At 43.9% G+C, this 23,472-nt stretch overlaps 1 protein-coding gene across 1 annotated transcript in view; it reads right to left on the bottom strand.

Annotated features, from left to right (window-relative positions):
- The window catches only part of SPAG1 (sperm associated antigen 1), a 906,455-nt gene that overhangs the window by 132,258 nt on the left and 750,725 nt on the right, over positions 1 to 23,472 (bottom strand). Inside the window, exon 16 of the mRNA XM_078686952.1 lies at positions 3,595 to 3,721. Coding sequence (XP_078543078.1) covers positions 3,595 to 3,721 — 127 coding nt within the window. The remainder of the gene's footprint in view (positions 1 to 3,594; positions 3,722 to 23,472) is intronic.

The following is a 23,472-nucleotide window of genomic DNA, read 5'->3' on the forward strand; positions in this document are numbered from 1 at the left end:
TTGGGTATAGGTCCACCAGTAACCACATCACTCCTGCACTGTGTCCCGGAGAAGAACCAAGTCGCTATGAAGGTATCACTGGATAGGAGCAACAAGACATTAAACGAGCATTGAAAATGCAATAGATCTCGCCTTTGATTAAGTTAAAGCCATTTGCTTAGCAATACAATACCATTAGCAAAGCAAATGGCTTTAACTTAATGAAAGGCGAGACCTATTGCATTTTTAATGTTTGTTTTTATTTCTAACTGTCCTGCATACAAGTACATCATTTCATTACCCCCCCTGTTTAAGTATAACAGTGCTGTTGTATTATCATTTTGTATTGAGAGTACCTCATTGTTTCTGGTAGGCTTTGAGTGCTAGAAAAAAGTGTTAAGCTCTAAACAAGTTTGTGTTTTTATGTGTTTTATCCTTGTTGTAGTTTATTGGACCCTTATGTAGAGCCTTTACATGTGTGCATCCCATTAAGTGTGTGAGGCATCTAGCATTGTAGTCACGGAAGGTAGAGGTACTCTGAATGATCTGCTCCTCATCATGTTTATGTTTGTCCACCATTTTAGCTATTTTTGATTTGTGCTTGATTGTCTCATTAGTTACTCTTGTAGTGGTCTTGTGTACAGCCAGGCATGTGGTATGATCGGAATACATGATTATATCATAGCTGGTAACCTGATATTATCCTATCAGACTATGACGCTTGGTAAAGACAAATATGTTCCACCATTGCCAGAATTCTCTTTTCTATAGGTACTGCTACTGTAGATTTGGTACATGACCCCAAGAAGCTGTTCCAGTGCTGGAACTGGGAATTATTTTTTTCTTTTGCTTGAGAACTCGACATCGTGTAACAGTTGAGTTGCTGTACCAATGCTTTTCTGGCACTGTCGGAAAGAATTGGCCTTTACCAGCCAATTGTCTAAATATGGGTATACATCAATCGCATGCCTCCCATGGTAGCTGGCGATAACTACAAGACATTTTGTGACTAGCAGAGTTTATCCCAGAGTAAGATGAGTGTCCCACATTACAAATCTTAGGTCCTTGCAACGTTGTAGATTCACCAGTATGAAAAACATCACATTTTTAAAGTCAATTGTTGTCCAGATAGTCTCCTCCTTCATCGTCATCTTAAACTTTTGTATTTTTATAAATTGATTCAAAAACCTGAGATCCAGAAGGGATCTCAGTGCTGGATCTAGTTCTAGAAGAAAGAAATAGAGAGTACACTCCTTTGTTGCTTTGTAAATGGTGATATTGTCTATTTAGCTGCCTCTTCTAAGAGTTCATATGCCTGTTTAAACAGTAAAGCCCAACTGTAAACTTGTATCTTTGGAAAACATTGGGTTGACTTTTGCGCTAGATTTGTGCCATATCCATGTCTTTTGCTATTTAACACCGATTTGTCAATTGTGATCTCTCTTCACCTTCGAGGGGAACCTTGAATTTTGCCCCCACAGGCATTACATTAACAGGGGGGGGGGGTAACATGACACACTCACTAAGATTGTGAAGCTCCTTTGTAGGGCTGAACTCTCCCACACAAAAAGGATGGTCATGAGCTCTAAAATACGTTTGCGATGTCCTTTAGCCTGAGCAGAATGTGTTTGCGTATGCATGAAGAACGTTCGGGTGTTTCCATTTCCTCCTCTACTACTATGCAATCCCTATGGATCGCTCTCCCTGGTCGTTAAGGCCCAATGGCGTGAGCAGCCTTTAGTGCCTTTTTCATTGTGCCTAAAGATTCATCCACGCTGTTTCTGAACAACTCCTGTTTGTTAAAGGAATTGTTAATCATAGTTAGCTTCCCTATTTCTTGCCTACACAGTGCCAAGCCATACATTGTTGTCTACAGGACATATCTGGAAAATCCAACGAGAATTTTAGATTGCTATTAGACATGCTTTTTCCCCCTCATATTTATCATTTTTGTCCTCTTTTGGAATTGTTGTGTGATGTGCTGTGCCATGCTGGATTAGTGCTTTTATTTCATCCTAATATTGACTTCCATATCTCTTTATATTGGCATCGTTATTAGTAAACCAACAAAGACAATCACAGGGCACATGCAGAGCTAGAAATACACAAGTATTAGGTTTTCTAAGCACATCTGATACACATCTGTTGCCATACATTGGTGTTGTAGACCAGGTTTCCATTTCCCATAGAGCCTTGATTCTGCAAGCATTTATCCCTTATCTTATGGTGATTTGCAGGGATCCACTCATCTCATAAAGAAGTTATCTCCATTATCTGCAGCTATCTGGACAAGCTTTCCATTCCACTATCCTTTTAATAATTGCTTGATAGATGAAAATATCATCTAGCAGAGGGGAGCTGGAGGGAGACAGCCTTTACAACGCGGTCTTCACCATGTAGTGCCTTTACCACAAACCTTTACCACACAGGTAAGTGTAATTCGGTATAAATAATTTAGGGTTTAGGGGTGGTTAAGGGTATTGGGTGGTAAGGGTATTGGGTGGTAAGGGTGGGTTTATGGGTTGATAGGGGTATTAGATGCTAAGGGTGTTTTAAGAGTTATGGGGAGGGTAGGGGTATATGGTGGTTAGGGTGTTTTTAGGGTTTAGGGGTGGGTAAGAGTATTGGGTGGTAAGGGTGTTTTCAGGGCATAATGGTAGGTAGGGGCATATGGTAGTAAGAGTACTTTTAAAAAGTGGGGGGCTGAGGGGACCCCCAATAAAGGAAAATGTAAAGTTAATTTTTAAAAAAATGTAATGATGAAGGGGTTTGGCCCCCCCAAGATAAATTCGGTGTAACTTACCTTAAACATAATTGAGTTGCGTTGTCAATGCATGTGTGGTAAAGATCTGTTGTGGAAAGGGCAAGGATTTTAACATCATACAACGAACTGGAAGGGTACATTTATACCTTTTCTTGCAGGGGACTCCATGTCTATCTGTTCTCTAATGTCACTATCTGACTCATGTGTATCTATGTGATGTATGTCATGTGCATCTTCCACCTGTGTCTACAGATGAGGACCCCTTTGTACATGAGGTTCTGGAGTGGAAAGTCTACTTTTTCTATTTCTGCCTCTCTTGGACTTTAATGGCCAGTTTTCTTAGGATTTTTTAAGAGGCCACTGCAGGGTCAAGTTTCTTCGTTCTTTGAAGAAAATCTGTCACCTCACCTTCAAGCCTACACATTTGTCTTTCAGAGGTTTTTAGGGCCTTCTTTTTGTTTTGCAGCGCATCAGACTCCTCTTCCTCTGGTCTGGATCTTCTTTCAGTGCCAAGCTAGGCGACTTAGGCTTCTTCTGCACCTCAGTATCTTTTTATTTTGATCAAAAGGCTACTTCTGCACCTCAGTATTTTTTTCTTTCAGATCTCAGGGTTTCCAGACACGAGGCATTGTTTGTTCTGGGTTTTTCTGAGTCAAAATTATTTCTTTTGATAGTGTTTCAGGAATTGATCCATATCTAATCAAAATTAGCCTTCGTCTGCCTCCTTTGTTTCCTCCAGGACAGAGATCTACAAACTAAACACGGCAGCAGAGCTCAAACATTAAGAACAGCAGGACTTCAATGAATAATAAAGGAGATTTAGATGTTTTGTGTAATCATCCGTTACGCACCTGTAATCCTTTGTGAGCAAGAGCTCGTCTATATAATGCTTTGACATTTACGTCATCTAGCTGAAGTGCACGATCACAATCCTGTCTGGCCTCATCAAATCGGTGTAACTTCAAGTAACAGAGGGCTCTGAAAAAGAAGCACATACAAAAAAAACATTCAGAGAATGAAGCTAAGACGAAGTCATTTTAAAACACTTTATATAGTGCAGGCTCAGATAGTGGCTACTCAAGCCCAAAGAGCTTTGCAGAGAATTATTGTTTTCGGCCTGCAGCTTCAAGTTAACTTCTGTTCTTATAAAAACATCTGTTGAGATCAGCACTTAGCATTGGTCATGTTATCTGCATTTGCTGTTCTAGTAATCCAATCTGGAATGAAAATACTGTCCAAAACCTTTTTTTTTATTTTTTCACTTTATTTTGCCCATTTGCCTATTTATAATACGTGGTCATAACCAAGTGGAAGTGGGCAGGGTACAACAAAATTAAAGTGCAGTCATCACCGAAAAAATATATATGATAAAAGGCTTAAAACAAAATAAAAATTGAGCAAAATAAAAAAAAGCAGTTTGGGAGCACTTAGATCTTAGGAAAGCTACCAATTTACGGGAGTCTGCGTTCAGTTGGAAGGTTTTTATATTTATCTTTGGTTTAATTTTACATGCCTTATGATGACACTTTCATAAACAAAAGGCGTTCATCATAGCAGATGAACCAAGGAACTGTAGATACTAATGTCCTTCACCAGCTGATTAAATGAGTTCTCTTAACAGAAACCGTTGTTGATCAGAAACATGGTCTCTGTATCTCCGCAAACAGGTGACATGAAGCAAATTACATTGTGTTCAATTCCAGTTTGAATTAAGCCTGTCTTTTACCCAATTTATCAGATGCAGAGCCAAGTGAACTCTCCAAAGATCCAATTGAATGATATGACCTAGAGAACAACACTGGACTGGCCAACAGGCAAACCATGAACATCCCCTGAGGCTACAAATCTTGTTTTCAGCATTCCCGGACGTTAGCAAGAGCGAGCAATTCAAATAGTGCCACGTCGCTGACTGAGAAGTGAGATTCACAGCTGCACCATTTTAAACTCTTTAATTTCTGGTTACATTCCAGTGCAATCGCTCTTACGGCACATACCTGCATATGTGCAGTCAAAGCAACAACACACGCCCCATCTACCCCAATAAAAGAGCATGCGCTGTTCCAATGCAGGAATAGTGGTGGGATGGGTGGTGTGGTGTGGATGAGGATACAGTGTTATATGTTTTGCCTTATATGTCTGTTGAGAGACCACCCCCTATTGTGTTTGAATTAGTTGCTTATTTAGGCCGTACACGTCGTTATTCATTTGCTGATGCATTTATTTCCATTATTGTGCAACAGTGACCATTATATTTATTGAGCGACTTAATAGTATACTCTAGCTCATATGAAGAAGTTACTTACCTTCGGTAACAGTCTTTCTGGTAGAGACTCTACTCGCACCAGATTCCACACCTTTTGAATATTCCATTTCCGAAACAATGTACGGAGCTTTTATAGGTGCCATTCCAACGGCTGACGTCAGTTGCTATCGAGACAGTCCGCTCCCCAGATGCAAAGCCCCAAAAGCAAATTGGTGAGACCAGTGTGCAGATTCTTTGTTAAAAAATTTTTTTTATTAAGATTTCCTTAAAAACAACCTTGCATTGAGAACCATAAATACCTGGGAGTGGAAGCATAGTAATCTTCCTGCTAGGGATGCGTATTCAGGAATGTCCCCCACATCTAGCCTCTCTGCCCTCCATGCATGTTGCAATTGTAGATATTTGAACTGTTGGGTGTCGCTTAACTGGTAATCTCGTTAGAGATAATTAAAGGGGGATCAGGGATCCATACTCCAGGAGGTCGCCCAGTCTGGATATCCCTATTGTATCCCATGACGAAATCCCTGCAGTTTCCCAATTTCAGGCAGGCGTGTTCCATCCCACAGTGGAGTTTCTCGGGCAAGTCATTTATCCCACCCCATTCATCTTTCTGCCCCCCTCTAGGCTTCTATTGCGCTCTGGGTTGCCGGCAGTAATCGTCTTACACCCTTGCTACTGTAGATGTAGTGGAGATATGTACGGGCTTAGAATTGGAGCCTCTCTGGAGCATAAATCGGTGATCACCCGGTAGGTGCCCCCAATCATTGATTGCTATAAAATGTGTAGCCCAATAATATGATCGTATATCTGGGAGCGCAATTTCCCCATTATGCTGACTGCGCTGAATTGTCTGCAGTGCCACTCACAGATGACCTCTGTTCCATAAAGCGTCTTGACTTCCTTATCTATTGTGGCAAAAATGTCCTGTGGGATTTTATGGTGCGTATTTTTGAGGATGTAAATAAGTTTTGGCAGTGTAACCAACTTGTACATGTTGGCCCAACTTAAAAGTGTTAAGGGCAGAAATCTCCACCTTTCCATGTCACCATCGAAGTCCACCAGGATTCTCCAGGTGTTACGGTCGAGACCAGCCTCAAAGTTTGTGGTTACATAGAGGCCTAGGTTTTTAAACCCTTCTCTGTCAATGCGCAGGTGCTCTGGGATATCACATGTGTCTAGGTGCCCACCCACCAGGTAGAGGCTCAACTTATCCCAGTTAATGCTATATCCCGATCGGCACCATAGTTGTCAAATAGTTGAAATATGGTTCAAAGGGTCATGTTCAGGTGGGTGACGTACAGGAGGACAGCATCGGCATAAAGTGAGATTCGTTCATCTCCAAGAGCCCCCCGTTTGTCCCAGGAGCCCCCAATGTTAGGGTGTGCTCGAACCATACAGGCCAGTAAATAGCAAGGAAGACAGGGGACAACCCTGTCTGGTGCCCCTTCCAATAGGAAATTCCACTGACATTGCTCCAGTAACCCGCACCTTAATCATCGGAGCTGCATAAAGCAGACCTATCCATGGGAGGAACCTAGATCCTAAACCAAATTTCTGCAGAGCTTGTCACATAAAGAGCCAGAGGATGGCATCAAATGCCTTCTCATTATCTAAGAACAGAAATATATGGGGGTCTTCTCTATCTTTTACTGTTTCTAGCCAGTTGGAAAGCCAGCAAAGATCAAATGTTGTTGATCTCTTCGGCATAAAACCTCAATTGGTCTTTATGGATAAGGGTAGTTATTACAGTCAGTAGTAGAGTGGATAAAATAGTGGCCATGATTTTTGTTTCCACAGTCAATAAGTAACTTGGATGGTAGGAACCACATTCCGTGGCAGGCTTCTCTGCTTTGTGGAACACCACTATGGTGGCATTAGGGAGATCTGGAGGGAGAACCACTCAGTCTTAGCCTCAATGAACATTTTGAGGAGATAGGGGCTCAATAGTTCAGTGTAACTCCTAAAGAGTTCAGCCAGTATTCCATTGGGGCCTGGGGTTTTCCCTGGTTTCTGCTTGCCTATAGCAGCCACTACTTTTTCTAGGGTAAGGTCTTCTAGTGCTAGTCTGTCATCAAGTGTCAGAGTGGGAGTTGTGACTTCACTCAAGAAGTGTCTACTCTGGGGCTCTTCAGCAGATGTTCAGGTCTTATAAAAATCAGCTGAATATCTTGCAAGCGCATCGGCGATCTCTTTCGCCAAGTTTGTGTAACTCCACCCTCCTGGATGGACTGCACCCATCATGTCTCAACCTCTTTTCTACCCAACCAGACATGTAACCTCCCCGCTATGTCTCAAGCCTCATACAGGCGGAGTTGCACAGATAAGATCAAACATTTCACTTCTTGGCGTGCCAGTGTATGGTATTTCCTGTGGGTAATCAAGATACGACGCATGATTATAGGGTCCGTGTCTGATACTAGACGCCCCTCCAATTCTATGTTTGGCCTCTATTTCCCATGTGGGCGATCACCTGCAACAGTGGATGACCACTATCAGATTCCAATGTGAGTTTGTGCTCCGTCAGGTCTGGGGCGGCCTGTTTACACGATCTAAGTTACTTCTTCTTGTCTACCCTTTGTGACGATTCCCCCTCTGTGTCTGAGGAATGGGCCACCCCGGAGAGAAGCTGCCTTGCCCGAACTGTTGTACCGGAGTGCTTCGGATTCGTCAGGCCACTGCGGCATCACCTCTTCTCTCTCTGAGGTTTGGGTTGGTTCCCCTGTGCGGTGGGGTGGGAAGTTCCCAACGATTCTGGTCTTCGTCCGTCCAGGGGGACAATACTCTATTTAAGTCCACGCCTCCTCAGGCGTCAGGAAGATGAGTTTTACCTTGAAAGATGAACTTAAGGTTTGCCAGGAAGAGCAACATGTATTGAATGTGGAGGGTCTTCAGTTTTGTTTTAACTAAGTTAATGGTGCTCCTATTGGTTGTTTTACATTGGGCATCCTGTGGGCTCGTTCAATAACAAAGCAAGACAAGAATTGTGCTGTTTGGAAGGGAGTCTCAAATCCTTTTGTCCAGAAAGCACCTTGCGTTGGAACCCTCAATATCTTTTGCAAGGCCCATGAAGCGCAGATTATTTCTGGGTGCCCAGTTTTCAGAGTCTGTGCCCCCCCCCCGGAGACATCCTTGAGGGTAAGCTGTGGGACTCCCCTGACACCTACATCGAATCACAGCTGCTAACCGACCGGGGGTGCTCCACTGCTGAGTCATCCAGCGGGAGGCCTTAAGCCCTCTTCCTCCGCTCGTGTTGGCTAAGTCTTACCAGTGCCTGTGCCCAGGGCCTAAACTCGGCCGCGCCGCCCCTTCCACCCGCGCAGCACTGAGGATGTCCAATGCGATCGCCAACCTTCAAGGAGCGGCTGCTGCATGGTGGAAGCAGAAGAATGAAAAGGGCAGGGGCTGCCTGTACGGCCTCGGTAGTGGGGCCAGAACTTGGCTCCTGCTGTCGCCAACCACCATCTAGAATGCCACAGACTGAAGAATACACTACGATGACCGGGGAGAAGGCAGGATAAATACAGGATTGTGTCAAGGGCTGCCAGAACCTCTGTGAAAGCAGCTAACCGGCCATTTTGCTTTCACCTGTAAGAGAGGTGAGTGCCCTATAAGTCTTCTGTTGTAGGCTCTGTCCCCGACTTTAACCAATTAGACACTAAGCCCGTTTCCTTTACTTATTTTCTAGTTAGTTCCACCTCGGTTTGAGGCGGTCTTATAGGCTCCCCAGACTCGGGTTTGTGGTAGACGCAACCCGTGAAAGATTTTAGAGTGTAAGTGTCTAAGGACATTTATTTATTTTACCCCTTCATATTTTCTCAAATTTTTTTCTCATTTGGTGCCTTCGGGTATTACACTCAGGTTACACTTCTTTTAACGTTCTAACTAGGACACTAACCGCTAGCCTGCACGGTTTTAGTTGTACTTTTGCCATGGTCTTTTGAGACTAGATATAGACTCCCCCGAGTCACTTTACAGAACTCCCTCATCTGTCGTTTGCCGCACATTCTCAAAAGTAGCTTTATTCGATAACAAGTATCTTAATAGCAATAACATACATACAATCAACATAAAAATACAAGTTATCAGATGAGCCATGATCTAAAAATAAAAGATATACAGTCCATAAAAACAGTAAATTGAAATTTTCAGAGGAAACTACTATTTTCAGGTAGAAACTTGGTGCAGCCATAAGATAAATCAATTCCAGCTTATTTAGTTAGGAGGATATAAAGTGACCGTTCAATAAAAAATGCGCAAAACAGTTAAAAATATAAAAACACAGTAGTTCATTTAAAGTGGAACACGTAGAGATTTAAACCTTACTATCCATGCACGGCCAAGATATTTGACCACGTCACAGGCCAGAAGGGTCCGTGCATCTGTTTTCAGAATGCGCAAGACAACACTGTGTTCGTGGGTGCCCAGTAGACTACAGATAGGTTTTAACCATCTCATTCTTGCCTTCTTGTAGGCAGGGCAGGCAAACATGAAATGAGCCACGCTTTCAGTTGGAGCCGTACAGCAGGGGCAGTCCGCTGTTGACTGATGGCGGGGCACTCCACTTTGCAGTTAATTCTCGTATCAGGGGTGTGTCTACCCTGAACTGAATATAAAGTGCCCTGTCTCGTGGCGTCTGGATAAAAATTAAGTAAGGTTCTAAAAATATGCGCTGCTTATGTGAATAAAATTCCTCTGTGACCCTTCCCAATCTCGAGTTACTGTGCTCTTGTGCATCTACCAAAGTCCAGTAGCGCTTTTTAAGGTCAGCCTTACTAGGCGAGGTTTGGGTTTCCCACAAATCCTTCAAGCCGAGCTCTAAGACTAACTTTTTTAGATTGAGGAGCCAGCTAATTCTTTGGTTGCCATCCAGGACCATCAGTTCCGTGAGTGCGGAGGCATAGCTAGCAAGCTTAGGGGTCCGCCACAGGCAAGCCCAGAATAACAGGGGCCATAGCCTGGCTATATCTTTAAAAGAGCGCCTACCCATGTCGCTCATCAAAGGTTTTAATGGTACCTTGCTGGGAAGCATCACTAGATTTCTAAGGAATTTGTACTCAGATCTACTGATTCCATCCACATTATCGAAGCCCCATAGTTCGGCACCATAGAGGGCTGAGCTAACTGCTTTGGCTGCATAGATCGTAAGAGCAGGAGCCACAGGCCTGCTCTGCGAGGAGCGATGTTCTCTGAGTAGTGTTCCTACCACACGCTTGTGGCTCAAAAGCATTTTATCGATGTGATGTCGCCAATGCATTTTCTCAGCAAGCCGAATACCTAAATAGTCGAACGTTGAAACTCGCTCCAAGCATGTTCCATCTAGTATAAAATTACCTTTATATGGCCTGTAGGGATTAAACACCATAAGCTTAGTTTTGGAGGTGTTAACAACCAGCCCCCTGGACTCACAGAAGAGATAGAATCGGTCTAAGAGCTTCTGAATCCCAGCCGGAGGGAGTTTTAGACAAGAGCAGAGGGTCATCCGCGAAGAGCAGGGTAGGAACCCTGTCTCCTGCCAGGGAAAAAGCATCCGATGAAGTTCTTGTAAAAAACTAACCACCCCATTGATGAATAGGGAAAATAGGGTGGACGCCATTACACAGCTCAGGCTCACTCCTCTATTTACAGGGATCCTGTGCGTCTTCTGGTCCTGAGCTCCCCACCTCACTTGGGCTTAATTGCCCTCGTGAAGGTGAATGAGCAAATTCAGGATCATCGGAGGGATCCCCATATCGCCTAGTAGTTGCCACATCCGGTCACGGGGTACTCGGTCAAAGGCAGTCTTCAGGTCAATAAAGGCCAAGCAAAGACTTCCCTTGCCAATTAATACAACCTTCTAGTAAATTAAAAGCAATCTAAATGCTTGGTACACTGTCCCTGTACACGCCCTGAAACCTGCTTGATACTGGGAGAGAACATCCTTATCGTCTACTCAAAGGTTAATTCTTTGGAGCAACACCCTGCCAACTACTTTCCGCATGGCATTGATCAAACGTATTGGGCGGTAGTTGGCAGGGTCATCTCTAGCACCTTTTTTAAAAATAGGTACCATCTCTGCACCTTTCCATGAATCAGGTACTGCGCTACTCTTTGCAATGGAGTTATTTAAAAGCATAATATAATTTGCCCAATTGGGAGGGTCTGTAAGAAAAAGATCTCCCGGAAGACCATCCAGGCCTGAAGCTTTTGCTTGGACTATTTTCTTAATAGCCGCCTCTATTTCTTTTACATTAAAGGGATCAATGACATCCAGAGTGGGGCAGCTGCTTGAGGAGCCATCTGACCCATCTTGGGGGATTAAACTGGACCCCGAATAAAGTTTCCCAAAGTGGTTAAACCAATCTTGATTTGTGATATGGTTAGGAATCAAATCAGGGTCTTTATGACCTGACCACCTGACCATATCCCAGAAAAGGTTGGGATCCTTAGCTACACTTGCATCGTTTAGATTCTGCCAGTGTGTCTCATCCCACTCACACTTTGCTTGAAGGAGAGCAGTTTTGTAGTCCTTTCTGGTTTTCCTGACTAAGGGACAGTGTTTGTTTTTTATCACTAAAATCAAAACCTTTTTCTTCTGTCTACAATCTGCATTAAACCAGATCTGATGGTTTTTACGACGTATGACTCGTTTACCAGCATGAATCTCTCTGACAAATAGAGACCCCAGCTGAGTCATCATACATCCATATAACTCTGGGACCCTGGACAGACCGTTCTTTTCACCCAAGGCCTCTTGCAATTTAAATGTACTTTCACTGAGTATGCGCCTTATCTCAACCACTTGAGGTTCTTGAGCCACAACTCTTGGCCATTTAAGATACCTCCTACAGTTTGAGGGGACCAATTCTTGTTTCCTCATGGGGGGTCCTGCACCCTGGGCTAAGGGAATAGAAAGAGCGCGTGGGTGATTCCATAGTCAAGCTTAGTGTGTTATGGTCACTATCAGTAGAGGGAACCACTTTCATATCTATTATGGATCTCCAAAATCTAACGTCAATTAAAATATAATCAATTTGTGAGGGGCAAGACACTCTTATATGTGTTTGCCCCTGCGACGTCGGAGGGGGTTCTACCATTCACAGCCCTTAATCCAGCTTCTAAGGTGAGAGCACTGATCTGGATTGCTCCCTGGGACCATTTCTTGATAGGGGGTATATTTAACAATGGGACACCCCACTTGGCGTCATCTTCATCCACCTCCAGCAAATCTTCAGAGCTTAAAGGCTTGAAAGTACAATTAAAATCCCCAGTAATCATAACATAAGAGTCTGGTGGGCAGCTGGATAACGCCTGATCCAATAACAATATTTGATACTTTGCTACCTTGGGTCCTCCATATATAGTCATTAAACAACTCAAGAATGTCACCACCACAAGTACCCTTGATCGAAAGCCACATAATATCCGGGCTCGCACATTGATGTTCCCTTATTTCACAGCTCATATCTATCTTAGCCCAAACAACAAGTCCTCCAGAAGGCCGCCCTCTACCCGATTAAACAGCAGGGGTAAAGAAGCAAGTATAGCTAGACTTATTTAGTGGTTATAGGCTACAGGTTTCGTGGAATATACAGATGTGGTGTTCCTCAATCAAATTATTCCAATCAGGTAAAGACATTTTATTTTGGAGCCCCGCCACATTCCAGGAAAGGATCTTAAGCTGTGAAGTTGAGACTCCATTTCCCGAACGGGTTTGTTGGACCAATGGGGGTAGAGAAAAAGATGGGACAGAAGTATTACAGATTACTGCCACTCCATGGACCCAGATACTACAAACAGGGTGGCCACTGTTTTTATTGGCTGTTGCCCTGATTTGGGGTTGTTCAGAGACAGAACGTGATTGAATGATGATGGGGGAATTCGGGATGTTAACGGTTGGACCTGGTTCAAATTCCTGCCATGGGTGTAAATCGTGACATAGTCAATCAACCCCCTCCAATGAGGACCCTCTAGGTATAAGCAGTGGTAGCATGTTGGCATAAGCCCTTGATGCAGTGGTTATTTGGAAACGCCTAATCTGGATAGATGAAGAGTCCGGAGGGCAGGACCTGTACTCTAATGCCAAAAGATTTTCTACCAGGTCAGAGCTGGTCAGGGTTAGTTCGATGCAGTCTCTAGGATTATTTTTGGACGTACATCTCCGTGCCCTGATATCTTCCCTGATCAGCGAACGGCAACCCCTGACATGACGTAGCCAATGGATAGATTTATTTTTCAAAGACTCAGCGTTCTCAAAGCTGCTACTGAGGGCAATCTTAGGGACATTACCCAGGATGTGCCTGAATAGGGGGGCAAGTAGGTTGTTTGCTCTGTTGGGCTGGGAGATTGATACCCATTAGTGGATCTATTAAAGCATTTGTAGACCTATCACGATTTCTGGCAACTTGAGAATAAAGTTGCTTTTGCGAGGTGTTACGAGGGTGAACTTCAAGGGGGTCTGTCTGCATGGAAGTTGAAGCCTTAGTGGCTCGTGTAGATAGAATTACAGGAGCGTGTAGCTGGCCACTAGTTGTGGGGTCTCCTGCTTTAGATGACACTTTTGGATTACAGGATGGTGAACTGCTGGCATATGTGGTGTAACATTATGAACTAGCATTCTAACTGTACCCACAATAACCTCAATCATTGCTTTCAATGAACCAACCTCCTCCTTTAGTGAGATAACCATCTGAGTAAGGGTCTGCGTAAAAATAGGACACGTGGAGACTACCTCATTCGAGCATTCTGGTGGGGATAGGCTGTGGGGTATAAGCTTCACCACAAATATCAGACTCCCCAGCCAGAGCATCAAAACGATTCGTAAAGAGGATTGAGGGCTCAAGGTGGCCTACAGCATCATAAGTGGGAGATGAAGGCAATGGGGGGATGTCGGACAACGAGTCTGGCTCAGGACCCGGCGTTGTGGGCTCGTGATCGATCCCTGCTACATTTTTCCGAGCTTTTTGGAACATCTGGGGGACAGTAGGTGGGCGCAGGGAATAGAATCCTTGTTGACAGTCAGAAGGCACTGGCAACTCGACTCCTAAAAGCCCTTCTCGTCCGTGATCAAATTATCAATTCTGGTCATTACACAGTTGTTAGTAGCAGTTACAATCTTTGCTGCTTTCCTTGCCTTTTTCCCCTTCCCCGCCCCGTTGACAGGACACATAGCCCCCCCCCTGTACTCTCCATAGTTTTCCTTTAACCCATTTCCAAACTAATAATCAGCAGCTTAAGTCTCCAAAAAAAGTCACAGGTGGGATGATTGTATCATCAGGCACATTTAAATTGGCTTCTGAAGACAAGAGATTTCTAAGAGGTTTAAAACAAGATCTATTTTAAAACACCGCAAGTGAGGCAACTAGCAAGCAATTATAAATGGGTAACACGGCCTGGAATCCACACAGTACCTACAAATGGCTTCAGTAGTTCTTGTGGCAAAAGTGTTCCAAGCAAAAAGATGAAGGGGCTCTGGCCCTGCCCTGCCTCTTCCTGGCGATGACGGGCTAGGACGGGCCCACCCTTGGCCCGGGCGAGCCCGCGCACGTCCCATGCTGCGGGAGCCCTGGCCCTGTATTAAACGCCTCCTGGCGCGAAGCGCGGCCTCAGCAGCCTCAAGGAATCCTGGGCAATGTGGTTTCAGGCCCCCCAGGTGTCTGCAACACAATGGCGGCGCTTGGCGTCCGTGGAGCAGTGGGCAGCAAACAACAGTGGGCGCAGCAGGTGAGGTGTCACAAATGGTTTCGGCACATTCTATTTTTGGAAGGTGGTGGGTCTTTTCACGGTGTGGAATTTATTTTTGGGAAGACAGGATGCTTCATACAATTAATAGGTCAGATGTGTACGTTAACACATTTGTACTTATTTTGATTTGTTTAGTATTGTTCCATTGCCCTTGTCCTGAGGCGGTCTAGAAGAACTCATAGGCTGAAACGCATCCACATCGACAATTTGTGGAGGAGTCAATATTAAACCAATAAGGAGTTGTTTAATAACTAGTTGTTGACACAGTAGAGCTTAAGGAGAAGAGGCGCCTTTGCCTAAAGTGTTCATTTGGATTACCTCCGACTGTATCACCCAGAATTAATGGGTGAACACTAGTTTAAATATTTTTTGGGGTATTGGCAACGTAAGGTTTAGCTTATTGCTGTCTGTGTATATTTCCTTTTATAAAACATTTGTATTCATTTTGTCATATGTAATCTTGCATGTCTTTACATTGTCATTCAGTTATGTTCACAGATCGGTCCCATTGTGTGTCCTTAATTATTAGAGTATATTTTTTAAAGGACTAAAAGACTGAAGATAGGGTAATTAAATGTTCCCTATGCTAAAATAAAAGTTAGATATTAATTGCTCCGTACCTATCTCTATTTTACATTATAGTGTCCCATACCAAGGTATAGGAGTGTAATTTGGGTATACCCCGTGCATACATACATGTTAGATGACAATTTCTTAAGTGTGAGTTTTTTTTTAATATAAATAGTCTATTTTTGTTTGAAAAGACAAATTATTTAAAGTGGTCCATATGCTGTGGTGTCTTGTCTTTGATGTTTAAAGGTTTGGTGATTTTTTGTTGCATTACATTGATTGTATTAATTACATAGGCACATGGCCGGATACAATGACAGAACCTTATATGGTTAGTTACTCTGAGGATATAAATAAATTGAAGCAAATTCCATCATTATTAGGTGGAGAGTTGGTGGGGGCAAGTAACCTTAGCTCAGATAAAGGAGAACGGCTCATACAATTGAGAAAGAAAAACACAAGAACCAAACTGCATGCGCATGTTTTACTTGAACTCAAACACCATTCCTGCAAGATTGCAGGTGAAAGATATACCGGTAATTTTTGTGAATGACAAAGCGTACCTACTGGACTTTAGTAAAATAGGCACTAAGTGTTTCCGCGACTGGATTGTTCTATCTATCCAGATAACCCTTAGAATCAGTGAAGACGAACTTAAAGAAATTAAGAAACTAGAGGAAGAAATTGGGAGCGATACCACTATGGCAGAGGCAAAATCTCTACTAGAGACGATAGAGAAAACATTAGCAGATTTTAAAACTCATACAGTTAATCTGATAACTTCTAAAATAACAAAGGACATTAAGAATTTCAAATTGGATTTGGTATACCTTTATCTTAACCCCTTGCGTGCTTCTGTCGGCCAACAGCCGTCGCGCGCACTACCTTCGTAATGCTGCGAACGTCCGTTGGCCGTCGCGGCCCCGCCCACTCCACTAAACCGCCGCACCGCGGCCGAATTGCCACCGCTGTTAAGCGGTTTAAGAGGATTTCTTTAAAAATAATAACCCTAGCAGTTTAAACTTACAGTACATAGGGAGATCTCGGACGAAGTTTTTGACTTTTTCAGACTCCTCCTCTGACTAGGGAGCTGATCCCTACTATAAGCCATACCAACCTTACCAACTATACTATCAATACCCCCAGGGCCCTTCCTTTTTTAGACAGAGGTCGAGGATTCAGATGGGGATGGCGAGCACCAGTACAACAGCAAAGCCAGGAGCAGGGATATTTCAGGACAAAACAGTCAGTACACAGGCGATAGATCATAATTAGAACCAGGCTAAACAAACCAACAACAAACTGATGCCGATCTATAATCTATCTAAACATCCTCTGACCAACTTAGAAATACAAGTTTTACATAAAGGATTATCATTTGTTCCACGCACTTCCAGTGGATACAAAGACGGAGGTCCTACAATTTCTGTGAAAAATCAGACTAAAAGTCTTTTTCTCAGATTATAGGGAAGTCTCAGAAAGAAACACAAGTGGTTGAAAGAAAAAATTCTCCTTTTGCCCTGAATGTGCCGCTATGCCGGATGAGGTGCTTTTCTTTGAAGATCAGATATTACGTGAAATAGACCCACTTAATACTAAAAGAATTTCTTTCAAATCCAACTTCTCAAGAAGTGAACAAATAGCATTAAGAAATCTAGCAGAGAATTCCCTTACGGTTATTAAACCTGCCGATAAGGGAGGAGGAATTGTGTTGTAGGACAGCGATAAATATGATGAAGAAATCATGATTCAACTTAATAATAAAGAACATTATCACTCCATCATAGACAATCTGACAGCTCGACTGAAAGCCCAAATTTTACACTTCACCACGAAGGCCGTAGAGCTAGGGTATTTATGTAAGAAAGAACATGAATACCATAACTTTACCACACAAAAAACACCAAACATATGTGTACTCCAGAAGGTGCATAAAAATGCAATACAACCGCCGAGAAGACCGATTATTTCTGCGTACGGGTCTATGTACTTTGACGTCTTCTTGAAACCATTCGTGGTACAAACAAAAGAATACATAAGGGACACTATAGACCTCATTTCTAAAATAGAACATTCGATGGAGACCAACAATTGTTGGTCTCTTTCGACATCAAAAGTCAAGTCTATATACTAGTCTGTATACTAATATCCCTCTAGACGAGGCATTGGTGGTCATGGCTATGGTACTTGATAAAAGACCAAGACCTCATCAGGTTCCCACGGAATTTTTTATTATCATTAGCCAGGATTTGCCTGGAAAAAAATTCTTTGCTTTCAAAAAAGATTTTTTTTTACAAGTTAAAGGCGTGGCTATGGGCTGTTGCTTCGCCCCCGAAATAGCCAATCTCTTGATGGACTGCTTCAAAATTAAATACATCTTTCAAGAAACGACCTCTTTTAAAACGCACATCATCGAATGGGTGCGCTTTATTGATGACATTTTTATGACATGGAAGGGGAACCAGGAAGATCTGGAACAGTTCCATATGTGGCTCAATTCTCGCACCTGTGACCTGAAGTTTACTAACTTGTAAGAGAAACAGGAGTGTGACCCATAAACCAATCGGGATTGGGGTTCAAAGATATAAAGGCAAAACAATATCCCAATAGGTAGAATTCAAAAGACAATTTTTGTTGCATGCACAGGGCATTACACAGAGCAGAGAAAAGGAGACATTCAGGTGATTTTCAAGCCAAAATTATTTTTTTGTATTTGTAGTATTCAAAAAAGGGGGAAGGGGAAAACATTCCATATGGGAACAATTCTGTACAGCACAAGGTTCGACAATTCGTATGACAACCGACAAGACTTAGTGCTCAATATATACAGGTGATATGTGGCAACGCAAGTGTAAGTGAACAGCGAGAAGCGGCGCAAGGTGAGCAGGGTGAAATATTTACAGTGAGTGGCTCGATGTGTGACAAAGAATTAGTGACTTTTTTCACAATTCACAATTTCAATTGAGCCACAACGAAAGATGCGCCTATAATTGCGCTGTGGAGTCGACGGCGTTTCGGTCCTTAATCAATGTGGACCATCTTCAGGACAAGGTTGTCTTGTTTTCAGTGCTGTTGGGTTGTGAAATCTCGTACCGGTCCAGTGGATCCGGCGAGGTGCATCTGACTGCTGCGTCCGGCCGCCAGGGGACTGAATAGTCCAGAGGGTCGGGGAAGGCGTCGGGTACGAATCGCGACAAGGAATTGAAATCCGGCGGAGAGGGACCTGGAAGATTACTGGCGGCTTGCGTGTGGATCGATCCACACGCAAGCCGCCGGTACCCTGACCCTTGGCGGGTGTACCCACTACGATTAACTTCGATAGCTATTCCTGTAATCTTTCAGGTCCCTCTCCGCCGGATTTCAATTCCTTGTCGCGATCCGAACCGGACGCCCTCTCCGACCCTCTGGACTATTCAGTCCCCTGGCGGTCAGACGCACCTCACCGGATCCACCGGACCGGTTCGAGATTTCACAACCCAACAGCACTGAAAACCAGACAACCTTGTGCTGAAGATGGTCCACATTGATTAAGGACCGAAACCCCGTCGACTCCACAGCGCAATTATAGGCGCATCTTTCGTTGTGGCTCAATTGAAATTGTGAATTGTGAAAAAGTCACTAATACTTTGTCACACATCGAGCCACTCACTGTAAATATTTCACCCTGCTCACCTTGCGCCGCTTCTCGCTGTTCACTTACACTTGCGTTGTCACATATCACCTGTATATATGGAGCACCAAGTCTTGTCGGTTGTCATACGAATTGTCGAACCTTGTGCTGTACAGAATTGCTCCCATATGGAATTGTTTCCCCTTCCCCCTTTTCTGAATACTACAAATACAAAAAAATTATTTTGACTTGAAAATCACCTGAATGAGTGTCTCCTTTTCTCTGCTCTGTGTAATGCCCTGTGCATGCAACAAAAATTGTCTTTTGAATTCTACCTATTGGGATATTGTTTTGCCTTTATATCTGAAATTTACTAAAACATCGAGTACTGTACAAATTAATTTTTTAGATGTCTGGATCATCAACAACAATGGTAAACTGGAAGTAAGCTTATAACCCAAGCCCACCGACCGAAATACTCTTTTGGTATACTTCTCGGGACATCAGAGAAACCTCAAAGACAATTTACCCTTTGGGCAGTTTTTGAAAGTCTGCCGATATTGCACAAGTAAAAATTATTATTTTGAAAACGCAGAAATTTTGCAAGAAATATTGTACGCAAGAGGTTATCCAAAGAAACTGGTTCGAGGGGCATTGAAAAGAGCTGGGTTCGCTCCACGTGAATGTCTCCTCACCCCCAAAGTTAAACAAGACTCAGAGCAACTGACTTGTGTACTTACATTTAGCTCAGAAGCAAACAGGGTTAAACAGATCATTTCGCGAAACTGGAGACTGATAGAACATATAAACATCTCTAAACCCTTGTTTGCATTTCGGGGGAGCAAAAACTTAAGGCAGCATCTTGTGAGAGCATGACGCTCACAACCAGTGCAAAAGGACCTGAGGGGTCTATTGGGGCTTGCGGCAGTGATAGGGCATTACAGATGCAAAAATTGCGCTGTATACCCACAAACGAGTGACTCAAAATCCATCGAGATTAATAACAAACAACATACACAATTGAGTCTGTCAAACTGTAATACTAAAATGTGGTTTACTCTGTGACATGCCCTTGCGGTAAAGTTTATATCGGTCAGACCACCCGCCAGTCAAAATGAGAATATCACAGCACAAATCTCGCATAAGGTGCAAAACACAAGGAGCCCTACTGGTCCAGCATTATGTGCAACACAGCCACAGTGAGAGTGATTTCAGGTGGACACTACTGCTGGTAGTTTAAGTGCAGAATAAAGTAGCACTTCAAATGAGTCTAAACTGTTCTCCACTGCGGAGTCATTCAGCGGGAGGCCTTCCCCTCTTCCTCCGTTGGTGTTGGCCAAGTCTTACCAGTGCCTGTGCCCCGGGCCTACACACGGCTGTGCGGCCCCTGCCACCCGCCCAGCACTGAGGATGTCCAATACGACTGCCCACCTTCAAGGCGTGGCTGCCGCATGGAGGAAGCAGAAGAATGAAAAGGGCAGGGGCAGTCCGATCGGCATGCACCAATGACGCCATCTCTGAAGTCCACTCACTGCCACTTTGGCCCTGGGAGAATGAGCATGCAGTCCTTCCGGAGGCTTCTTTTCAGCCAGTGCGTAGCAGATCTTAATGCAGGGCACGTTGCTGCAGAAGATGCTTCTGTTGTGCACAGCCTTGCCTTTCTTCACTCCAGACAACCCAGCAAAGAGCTGATTATCCACTCTTGTGTTCTTTAGTACAATCTATGTACAAGCTCAGCACTCTCTTGGGGTCATAGCAATGTAGTCTCACATCCTCCTTAAAGGGGGAAGGGCAGAACATGGAGCGCTAGCACAGTGATGTTTTGACTGATGAGAAACAGCATCACAACTTTAGGCAAGAACGATGCCTGGGTCTACTGAACCAGTTTTACTAGGAAGAAGGTGGTGCACTGTGGGTTTGACACAAAGTGTGAAGCTCACTCACACACCAAGCAGATGAAATGGCGACAAGGAATAATGTCTTGAAAATGAGGAGCCGGAAGAAACAGCTATGAAGTGGCCGAAATGGTGTGCAAATTAGAAATGTGAGGATCAAGTTAAGACCCTACTGAGGCATGACAAAGGGAGAGGAAGGAAACGAATGTTGTAAACCTTTCAAAACTGCATAACAACTGCAGACTTTAAAAAAGGAGATGAAGAAAGAGACAAAAGATGCCCTTTAACGTTGCCCAGAGCAAGGACAAAACAAACAACAAAACATCCAATAATTTCACCTGGAGGGGGTCTATCTGCAGAGCATCGCACCAAGCCACAAATCAGTCCCAAAGACAGGCATATACATTTATGCCTGCCCAGTCCTGATAGCCTTGAGAGCTCAGGGCAGGAGTCTGGAGTTCCACTCTAGGCAGAAAGCGTCTCCAAGCGAGAGCCGATTTGGAAACTCCATTGCGCAGATGCACTGACATTTTTTGTTTGTTGTTGTATGTACTTTATTCGATAAAATGTTATCATTAAAGTATGCACATCATTTTACAGATAAAAAAACACCAATCCATTCTTACATACAACTGTAATTAATAAATACAAAAATATTTTCTTTAAAAATAAGTATATACAATAAAAAAAAAGTACAAATCACATAAAAACATCATACCATAATTCAATATAAAAGCATCTATGGGGGGGGGGGTTTGCTTTATCCTTCGCAAGCGTGTCTGCCAGGCACTGCCCAAATATTTTGCTACCCCGCAGATCATGACTAGGGAAGACGTATCAGTAGAAAGAACCCGCATGGCCATCTTATGACACCTAAGGCCCAGCTCTTTGCATATTGGTTTTAACCATGTCGTCCTTGCACCCCTGTATGCTGGACATGCAAAAAGGAAATGGGCCACAGACTCCTTAGGGGCTGCACACCCAGGACAAGATGTTACAGGAGAACTTAACTTTTTCCACCCTGCAGTAATTTCATTCACCGGGAGGGTCCCGAGCCTTAATTTTAAATAGAGTAATCGGTCCAAGGGGTTTTGTATAAAATCAAGGAATGGTTCGAGTTTCCTTACAGGTTTGAACTCTAAAAACTGCTCTGTAAGGATACCTCCTTTGCCTCTACACGTGTCCTGCTCCTGTACCTAGTCCCAATATAGTTTCTTCATTACTTGCTTAGGGGGTGGCGTTTGGCTAGCCCATATTTCATTTAAACCTAGTTTTAAAACCAGCTGTCTAAGGTTACTCAGCCACTTAATCTTATTGCCCGAGTGGAGTGAGATAAGTTCATCCAGAACAGCCGCGTAGTTTGACAGTTCTGGGGTCCTTCTAAGGCGTACCCAGAAGAGTAGCGGGAAGGAGACAGACTATGTCTTTCAATGATCGCCTACCCATATCTTGTCGTACGGGTTTTACCGGGGTAGAAATGGGGCGTGAGACCAATTCTCTCAGGAACTTATTTTCTGATCTCACTAAATCAGTGGTATTCCCGAACCCCCATAGTTCGGATCCATAGACTGCCATGGGCAATGCTTGACCTTCGTACACAGCAAGGGCCGGGGCTACAGGTTTGCTCATAGACTCTCGCTGTTCCCGTAGGATCGCTCCTGAGACTCGTTTGTGGTTTAAAAGCATTTTGGCCATATGGGCCTTCCAATTCATCCGACTATCAACCCTTACCCCCAAATAGTCGAATGAGTCTACCAACTCCAATGGAGTACCATTAAGGGAGACAATATTCTTAAATCTCTTTGAAGGTGCAATGGCCATAAGCTTTTTCTCTGTAGTATTGATAGTAAGACCTCTATCCTCACAAAACGAGCTAAAGCGATCCAGCAGCTTTTGAAGGCCAAAAGGGGTTTTAGAGATCAGGAGGGTGTCGTCTGCAAAGAGCAGGGTAGGTGTTTTAACACCCGCCAGGGATGGGGCGTCGGCTGGGTCCTCTCTCAAATGGTCCACCACCCCATTCACAAAGAGAGAGAACAGAGTTGGCGCCATGACACATCCCTGGCGGACTCCTCTCCTCACGGCCACCCTCTCGGTCAACTGGCCCAGAGTACCCCATCTAATCTTCACATAATTCCCCTTGTGTAATTTCTTAATAAATTCAAGGAGGGTAATGGGGAGACCCATCTCTTGTAATACATACCATAATCTAGAGCGTGGCACTAAATTGAAGGCCGTTTTGAGATCTATAAACGCCAAATAAAGGCTGCCTTTCCCGCTGGTCACGGACGTCCAATAAATAGCAAAAAATCGGAAGACCTGATCCATCTTGCCCACCTTCTTCCTACATCCCGCTTGGAAATGGGAAAGGATGCTCTCCTCTTCTATCCATGACCCTACCCTAGAGATGATGACCCTGCCAACCACCTTCTGGACCACGTCTATCAGACTGATCGGTCTGTAGTTGGCAGGATCATCTCTCTCTCCCCCTTTTTATACACTGTTACCACCACCACCCCTTTCCAAGAGTCAGGGACTGGGTGACCCCTTGAGATCAAATTCATTATTAGGGAGATGAGGTTTGCCCAGGTTGCAGCGTCGTTTAGGAGGAGATCCCCAGGGAGCCCATCGGGGCCTGCCGCTTTTCCCGGGGTCAGATGTTTAATAGCCATTT

The sequence above is a fragment of the Lissotriton helveticus genome, chromosome 4_1, assembly GCF_964261635.1.
Source record: "Lissotriton helveticus chromosome 4_1, aLisHel1.1, whole genome shotgun sequence".
Lineage (NCBI taxonomy): Eukaryota > Metazoa > Chordata > Amphibia > Caudata > Salamandridae > Lissotriton > Lissotriton helveticus.